The sequence below is a fragment of the Gossypium raimondii genome, chromosome 1 (assembly GCF_025698545.1).
Source record: "Gossypium raimondii isolate GPD5lz chromosome 1, ASM2569854v1, whole genome shotgun sequence".
Taxonomy (NCBI): Eukaryota; Viridiplantae; Streptophyta; class Magnoliopsida; order Malvales; family Malvaceae; genus Gossypium; species Gossypium raimondii.
In genome coordinates, this window is record NC_068565.1 from 15,365,158 (window position 1) to 15,374,267 (window position 9,110).

Genomic DNA, 9,110 nt, shown 5'->3' on the forward strand with positions numbered 1-9,110 from the left:
TGTAAATTTTCTTAAGAGATAATATTGATATTAATTCCTATATTCTGAAATATTGACAGAATGTGAAATTACCATCTCATCTAGAGAAATGATTGTATAAAACTGTGATTCCACGTCATCTTTATCCCTTTCCAATGGGAGAATGACAAATCAGATTTTTTTTCCTGATTTTTAGCTTTTTCTTCTTGAAAAAATTCAAATCCAACTAAAACTACTAAAAATTAGGAGAGAAAAAATATGATTTGTCATTCTCCAATTAGAAAGAGATAAAAATGACGTGAAATCACAATTTCATATTATCTTTTCTCCTAAAATTTATTATAATAGAATAAGGCAATATTTTCTAAAATTTCATATTTCAACAAGAATGTAAAATTTCTTAAGAGATACTATTGATATTAATTCTTATATTCTAAAATATTGACAGAATGTGAAATTACCATCTCATCTAGAGAAATGATTGTATAAAATTGTGGTTCCACGTCATTTTTATCTCTTTCCAATGGGAGAATGACAAATCAAATTTTTTCTCCTGATTTTTAGCTTTTCCTCTTAAAAAAATTCAAATCCAACTAAAAATACTAAAAATTAGAAGAAAAAAATCTGATTTATCATTCTCCTATTAAAAAGAGATAAAAATTATGTAAAATCACAATTTCATATCATCTTTTCTCCTAAACACGAGTTATCATAAAAAAATTGTAAAATTCCGCAAAACAAATGCAAACTACACGTATGGGTAAAATTATTAATGACTCACTACCTCATTTATTGCTTTAAAGCTACCCCCCAACAATATCCAATTAATTGCTTTACATAATTGCAGTTCAAATTTTCAAAATACAAAGTGAGACAAAAGGGAATTAGTATCTGTTTCAGAAAGCCAGCTGCAGACTGATATTGGCTTTGCTGACTTTGTTCTCTCAACGTCCCATTAGCCCCTCCCTAGGAACATACTAGTTGCCATACCCAGCTACTGTCAGAGCCATGATTGAATCATTGGGACACTGAAACGTTTAATATTCATTACTTCTTTTTTTCCTGAAATGTAGCACTGAAATAGTCTCATTGCATCAACTTTCATGTATATGATGCAAGCTCCTACCACATTTCAGCTCATGCATTATGTACAGCTGTGCTAATAAAACCGGGCAAATGCAAGTCCTATTGGATTTCTGTCAAACAACCCAACAACACAACCTGTCGGTAGCTGTAAATGAAACTATACGGCTAATATATTGGTGACCAAACTGAAATGTAGAATTGCTTAGTTGTCACTAAGACAAACATGAATGACAATATTAAATGTTATGTCATGTCAATTTCATATCAAGCCATGCAGAGGGAGTACATATACCAGCAAACTCAGTAATAATTTCTTATAACAATGGAGTTTGATCTTAAGAAATTAGACTCACCCAATGAAATATGTATGGTAGGAAACTATTTTAAATTGAAATGCTTAACTGGAATGAAAAAGGAAACCCACGTCATATCAAAAAAGATGAAAAGAAATGAAAAAGGAAAGTGCATGACATTTGAATAAACAAGGTATGGAAGTTTTTGACTTAACAAAAAAAAAAACACTCAGTACTGCAAAATGGGTAGTTTAGGCTTTCTGTCCGCTACTTTTTCAGTAAGGTAAAAAAAAGGATTCATCGGTGAAAGAAAAAGCAGTATCATAGGATGGCAGTATCCAGGATGGTGCATGCAAAAGCATTGAAAACTGGCTAATCATATAAAAACATTTTGATATACTAAAACTGAAATAACTTTTCAGTCTCTTTTTATTTCAATGCATTTCATTAATCTTAGCTTTGTTAAAGAAAAGTTCATGCGCTTTGCTCACTGCGCCTTGTGATATTTCAAAGTGTCAACTTTTATTCTCATACTTTATGTTTTCCTTTTTAGAAAGCTAGCTTTTATGCTATGATGCAGTTGTAGGGACAATGGCTTTTTTACGATAATAATAAGCATAAAAACTACTGGTAATTGATGCAAGCTATATATAATCTTGATGAGAGGTTGAAAATCAATTAGCATGTAGCAGTCGGATTTATATATATATATATGTGGACATGCATGAATCCATGATTATTGGCTCACTGTAGCAAAGCTAGAGCTACCTTTTTCACTTTTGATGCATGCGGACCACCTCCCAATTCTCATGTACTTTCATCATTACATTTTTCTATACATATAACATTAATTATTTTACTAGTAATTGATAATCTGAGCCCTGGAAACTCCTTTAAGCCACTGTTCTGGCAGTTTACTCTTATAATTAGGTTCTCGAATCTGATGTACAAAGACGGATACTTCAATCTTTTAAAATTTGCATATATATCGCAGAGAGCCATTGTCAATGGGAAAGCTCGAGCATTAAGCAGACTGAAAACAAGAAAACTTAAGCATCGAAAAGGGTTTACATGGGCCAGGTCCATAGCTAATTTGGGCTATTTCTTGGGTCTTATGGGCTAGCCGAGAGCGCATTTAGTATTGGGGTTTTGAGCTTTGATCTTTGATGCTTTTGCATTGTTGCTCTCAGTTGAATCATGTTTCATCAACGAAAGCTGAAACCCAAGCTTTACAGATTTGATGACTTCGCCTCGATATCGCTCTTGTTTTTCAGAACTTGTTCAATGTACCAAACAGAAAAACCTGTTGCGAGGTCGAGCCGTACACGCTCGAATAGTAAAAGATGGTTCAGCTTGCTGCGTGTACCTTTCGAACAGCCTCGTTAACTTGTACGTCAAATGCGGGGACTTGTTCCACGCCAAACGTGTATTCGATAATATACAGGACAAGGATGTTGTCTCATGGAACTGCCTCATAAATGGTTACTCTCAACAGGGTCTAACAGGATCGTCTCTTGTTATGGAACTCTTTCAGCGAATGCGAGCAGAGAATGTCTTGCCTAATTCCCACACCTTTGCGGGCGTTTTCACTGCTGCATCGAGTTTGTCGGATGTTTTAAGTGGGCTGCAAGCTCATACGCTTGCAATTAAAACCGACAGCTTTGGTGATGTCTTCGTCGGGAGCTCTCTTCTGAATATGTACTGTAAATCGGGTGCTATGGCTGAGGCTCGTAAGGTGTTTGATGGAATGCCGGAAAGGAATTCGGTTTCTTGGGCTACGATGATTTCTGGGTACGCAATGCAAAGGTCTGCTGTGGAGGCTTTTGAGATTTTTAAATTAATGCGTCTAAAAGATGAGAAAGAGAATGAGTATGCATTGTCTAGCATCCTTAGTGCATTGGCGGATCCTGAGTTTCTTAGCACCGGTAGTCAAATACATTGCCTCACGGTTAAAAATGGGTTACTGGTGTTTGTATCTGTTGGCAATGCTCTTGTTACCATGTATGCTAAATGTGGGAGCTTGGATGATGCACTTAAGACATTTGAATTATCAGGTGATAAAAATTCGATTACATGGTCGGCTATAATCACTGGTTATTCACAAAGTGGGGATTCCTGTAAGGCTCTCAAGCTTTTCTCGAATATGCATCTTGCCGGCATCATACCTAGTAAGTTTACCCTTGTTGGGGTTCTTAATGCTTGTAGTGATACAGCTGCCGTTGGAGAAGGAAAGCAAGTTCATGGTTACTTGTTGAAATTGGGATATGAATCGCAAGTATACATAATGACGGCTTTGGTTGATATGTATGCAAAATGCGGCAGTACATTAGATGCTCGGAAGGGGTTTGATTATTTACAAGAACCTGATATGGTCTTATGGACTTCCATGATTGGAGGATATGTACAAAATGGGGAGAACGAAAATGCAATGAATTTGTATGCTAGAATGCGGATTGAGGGGATTATGCCCAATGAGCTCACAATGGCTAGTATTCTAAAAGCTTGTTCTTGTCTTGCAGCTTTGGAACAAGGAAAGCAAATCCATGCCTGTACCATTAAGCATGGATTTGGTCTGGAAATCCCAATCGGAAGTGCCCTTTCAACCATGTATGCCAAGTGCGGGAGTCTAGAAGATGGTAGCATTGTCTTTAGCAGGATGCCAAGGAGAGATATAGTGTCATGGAATGCAATGATATCAGGGCTTGCTCAGAATGGGCATGGTAATGAAGCTCTTGAACTTTTCGAGGATATGCAGCTGGAAGGAACCGAGCCAGACTATGTTACATTTGTTAACATTCTTTCAGCTTGTAGTCACATGGGATTGGTGAAAAGAGGTCGGGCTTATTTCGATATGATGTCTGACAAATTTGGAATTGTTCCAAGAGTAGAGCATTATGCTTGCATGGTTGATATGCTGGGCCGTGCAGGAAAGCTCGATGAAGCCAAGGAATTTATTGAATCAGCTACCATAGATCATGGCATGTGTCTATGGCGTATTCTATTAAGTGCTTGCCGGAATTTCCGGAACTATGAATTAGGGGCATATGCTGGAGAGAAACTCATGGAGTTGGGCTCTCAAGAATCATCCGCTTATGTGTTATTATCGAGTATCTATATCGCCTTGGGCAGGCTGGAAGATGTGGAGAGAGTCCGGAGGATGATGAGATTTAGAGGAGTAAATAAGGAACCTGGATGCAGCTGGATTGAACTAAAAGACGGTGTTCACGTGTTCGTCGTCGGAGACCAAATGCATCCAGAGATAAAAATGATACGTGAAGAGCTACGAATCTTAAGCAAGCAAATTAAGGATGAAGGTTACCATCCTCCTGATTCAGTTTCTGCAAATACTTGTAATGATGAGGAACTAGTCGCTGCTTTTACGTGATAATATATTTCATTCTTTGGTCAGCTCTTGCCCACATAGTTTTCAATATGGTAACACAGCTTCAACATCAGGGTTTATATCTGTTCTTAAAAGTGGCACATGCAAACATATTACATTATCTAATCGTCTTGTCCCTTATTGCATGCTAGAAATCCTTCAAGGTAGAAACCCATGTGATCAAGTTGGTTTTAAAAGTTTGTGATATATAGAAGTTTCAGGTTCTGCAAATCAGGTCCCCTTTTCTGCTATTAACTTGTTATAGGCAGAGGCCTAGATGAGGAATGCTGTAGGATGCCATTAGCAATTCAACATACGTATGCTTCGTTGAGGATCTTTTTCATATTTAACAGTTTGATTTTATCCATTTTGCCGAATAGATTTTTTGATCACTCAGTTGCTCACTCTGCCAATGAAGTCTTAAGGTTCCATTTACAAACTCCCATTTTATACAATATGAACACCAAAACTCTCCTCTATCAAAAAGCAAAACCCATAACGTATCAACTACAAATCTACAGTTTCAACCTTTCAGCACGGGCTTAAAGCTTAAGCTATGCACCTCATAGAGTACATCGAGATAGGATCCATGGAGGGCGGCTCAGTGTAAACTCTAGGGTGGTCGCTCTCTAACCCATAGTCCATCATGGGATGGTACTCCAGCTCTTCATCATGATCATGCACAAAGTCTGGTATTTTCATCTCCAACCTCCTGACATGGTCCCATAGAAACTCAAGCCTACTCACGTATTTAAGTTTCGAATACAACCTGCCATTCAATTCAATCATTCATTACAGTTACCTTTAAAATGACCTTTAAACTAAAAGGTGGATGAGGATGGACAATAAAGCCGGAAAAAAAGCACTATGGGTATTGTTATCCTTTGTCATTATCAATTTATCATCCTTTTTCAGTGGCTAAAGTGGGCCAGAGGGGGGTGGCTTTGTTATCCTTGTTTGAAATTTTATAATTTTATAGAAAAATCGAAAGAGACCTTCACCAACTAATCGGAAAGAAAACAAAAAGGGAAAGAGGCCCTCACTCACCCTCCGTCGAAAAACAAACGGCCAAAGGTGGCAAGGAAAAGTCTGGCCTGTAATCCAGGATGCAAGAAATAAACAACCTCGAGATTGTTCTTGAGGTTCATCGGAATAGCATCGTAGACTGATCGAAGAACTGATATTCCAGGAAAATTTTCACTCTTTTGAACATCTGTATGTACATACACCACCGAGAACGGGTTTGCCCCTAATTTGGGGTAAATCGTTTCTTCTAAATACTTCTTCAGAATCTCACTACTAACCATGCGAGCTGTTACAAAACCCCAATTAGAAAAACATAATTAAGAAAAAAAATAGTCAGAAAACTTGCAAAAAAAACCAAGAAAGGTACCAGGAAAGTATTTGCCGATGATGAGAAGAACATTACGACCGCGTTTATCTCTGCCTTTGACCTTAAAGACATCGAGTTTTTCCAAGAGATGTTGTTGTTGGGATTGGGAGAGAGTGAAAGAGGATGAGATGTTACTCATGACTGGCGGCTTGTTTGTTTGCTGAGAAATTAAAAAAGTGTGGGGGAAATGCGGAAGAACAGACCAGGTTTTATATAGGAAAAAGGGGGGTGGGGCGGCGACGTTATCCTTAACGTGAGTTTTTTACGCGACAGATTGGGTTATGAAGACGGTATATTCCCAAGAATCTTCCGTTTTGGATATAAGTGAGTCTGTCTTAACTCGGTGGAGTTGTGATTTGAGTCACTGACACGTTTGGGTCCACCCGCCTCCCATGGTTCTATCTGGACTTTCCTACTGCCCCAGCCACATAAAATGTAAAATTACTATTTAAGCCCTTCAATTTTTTTAAAAATTTTTATTTAGTAAAGGTAAAATTATACTTTGGCCCCCTTAAAATTATAAAAATTCGATTTAATTTTTAAAAAATTATAAATATATAGATTATAAAAAATTAAAATTTCATTCAACCCCCTAAAAAATTCTTCTGCCTTCACCCCTGGTCCTATCAAATACCTAGAGTAAATTTAAATAGGGTAAATTAGTTAATTTTTTTGTTTTGATCAATTAATTAAAAAATGTTGTAATTTGGTCACTAAATTATTCAAAAATTTCCATTTAAGTTATTAAACTATTCAAAAAATTTTATTTAAGTCATTAAGTTATTAAGTTTTTTATTTTAAAATAAGTTCCGCCAACAAGCTCCAAGCAACAATTCGACGATGGGTATGATAGATCTATACATGTCAACAAGTAGAACATATCTTATATCCAAGTCATTCTGACAGTCAGTGTTGGAGATTGGAGAAAAAAAATTTAAAATTTTTGTTCATAAATTTATGGCGCCCAAAGTTGTTTTATAAAAAAAGAACTGAACTATAAAAGAGAAGGGGAAAAAAAACCTTTCGATTTATGTAGACAGTGCAAACAAAGAAAGCCATGTAGCATCAATTTTAATGGTCCGGTGAATGAAAACTTTTAAATATTCTAATGACCAAATTATAACTTTTTTAGTTAAGTGAGAAAATAAAAATTTACCCATAAATTAGCAACTAATGGTATACTTTACCCATTTAAATAAAGCTCATTCCATCATTTAGAAGAGAACTAATTTCTTAAGTGTGCATGCATTAATTATAATATATTAATTGTTTTTAATTTTAAAAATTTGTATATTTTCACAAATAATATAGAATAGTATAGCTTAAATACCGTATAAATTATTGGATATTGCTCAACCCATCGATTGGTTGAATCAGTGAAATATCCTTGATAAATATTCATAATAGTATTGTTCATTTCAAGCTCTTCAATGTTTTTTTTTTTTTGCTCGTTGTACAATATTCCCTACATCTCAGCCTCATACTTCTATCGTTGGATCACTCTATCATTGAATTCATTATTCAATTCTTGGATGATTCCTTCCATAATCCTAATGTAAAAATTAAAGAATAAATAAGGTTAAAAGAAATGATGCAAAATAGAATTAAAAATAAGAAAATTTTAAAATAGAAAAATAATGTTAAAAACTTTAAACTACCATTGATTTGATTTATAATTCTCACGAATCCTATTTACAGGCAGATGCATGAAATGGAAGGAAGAATGGTGAACTTTGAATATTGATTTTATTTGATACAAATTATTATGATTTATTTCTCCTAATTTTGTAATCAATATTAATGATTTTTCTATTACGTTTTACATTTATTTTTAATGATTTATTGTTGTACGTGAAATTAACTCACTTTGATTGGGCAAATAAGGTTTAATATTAGATGAATTGTTGACTTTATAAGTAGTCAATATATTTATTGTCTATTATTATTATGGTAATTAATCACAAAAAAGCGTGTTGAGAAATTATTTAAATTGTTTAATCATTTGAATTTTGTAATTAATAAGGGCATTTAAATTTTAATTTTAAATATAAGTGAAAGAGAATATTTTGAAACTCAAACAATAAACCTAAAACTTAATGCTTTTATATATGTTTTGTTCCTTCATATATATATATATCTCTAATTATCCATTATCTAAACCTTAATGAATCGCGTTTCTGTTTTATCTAAACCAATTTTCTCTTAACCCCATTTTCTGAAGCTGGAATTCAAGTCTATAAGAAATGGTGGAGAACAAAGATTAATAAAGTAACTGGTAAGCAAAAGGATTAACCCAAAATGATAAAGAAAAAAGAAATGGATGATTGAGTACGTTTATTTAATTTTAGATATTAAATTGTGATTAATAAGAGATTTGATAGAGTGTTAATATGATCAGACGGAAGTACAAATTGGTCGAAGAAGTGCTACAAAAATTCCCAATAATGGTGCACTGGTGGTTTCACCACACATCCAGGGGCTATAATTGGTCCAATAAATACAAAGCAAGTGATTCCCTTTCCACAAACACTTTATATCCTTTTTGTCTTTAAAGATAAGATTCACCAATTATTTCACAAAAAAGCTGCAACCTTGTCCAGATTTACATGTGTAAAAATAATTATTTACAAGAATATAATTAATGTATTAAAATATGAAACAATCCCTTAATTAGTGCTTAAAAAACCAATTAATAAATGACCTGTCCTTCAGAAGAAATCAATCACCTGAATTTAATATATATGGAAGAGTGGGTTCAGAAGGAAACAAAGGCCTATCACATTACCATTTAGAGTGGCCCACTGATGTTGGAAAGCTAACGTCTGTTTTCTCACTTTTATAATATAAATTTTTACCTTTTTTTATTATTTGTGTAAGAATTTAATATCTATATAAAAAATTTTATAATATATATATTTTTTTTAAAATACATCAATATCTACAGGTATTAAGTTAAGGGTGATGTTAAATCAACATA

General features: G+C 34.4%; 2 protein-coding genes across 2 annotated transcripts; one reads left to right on the forward strand and one right to left on the reverse strand.

Annotated features, from left to right (window-relative positions):
* Positions 1-2,374: 2,374 nt before the first annotated feature.
* LOC105784005 (pentatricopeptide repeat-containing protein At2g33680) lies at positions 2,375-4,766 on the forward strand. Its single transcript, XM_012609751.2, has one exon. The coding sequence runs from the start codon at positions 2,599-2,601 to the stop codon at positions 4,741-4,743; it is 2,145 nt and encodes a 714-aa protein (XP_012465205.2). The 5' UTR covers positions 2,375-2,598; the 3' UTR covers positions 4,744-4,766.
* A 381-nt stretch (positions 4,767-5,147) lies between these two features.
* On the reverse strand, positions 5,148-6,321 carry LOC105784014 (uncharacterized). The gene is made up of 3 exons (XM_012609762.2): positions 6,134-6,321; positions 5,788-6,052; positions 5,148-5,509 (listed from the first exon to the last, which is right to left on the reverse strand). Exons 1-3 carry the CDS (start codon positions 6,270-6,272, stop codon positions 5,290-5,292), a joined length of 624 nt encoding a protein of 207 aa, XP_012465216.1. The 5' UTR covers positions 6,273-6,321; the 3' UTR covers positions 5,148-5,289.
* Positions 6,322-9,110: the final 2,789 nt, after the last annotated feature.

Coding starts and splice junctions, on each gene's coding strand:
- LOC105784005 (XM_012609751.2), top strand. CDS start 2,599: ATGACTTCGCCTCGATATCGCTCTTGTTTTTCAGAACTTGTTCAATGT.
- LOC105784014 (XM_012609762.2), bottom strand. CDS start 6,272: ATGAGTAACATCTCATCCTCTTTCACTCTCTCCCAATCCCAACAACAA. Junction 6,053..6,133: donor CATCGGCAAATACTTTCCTG/GTACCTTTCTTG, acceptor GTTTTGTAACAG/CTCGCATGGTTAGTAGTGAG. Junction 5,510..5,787: donor CGTTTGTTTTTCGACGGAGG/GTGAGTGAGGGC, acceptor ATTGAATGGCAG/GTTGTATTCGAAACTTAAAT.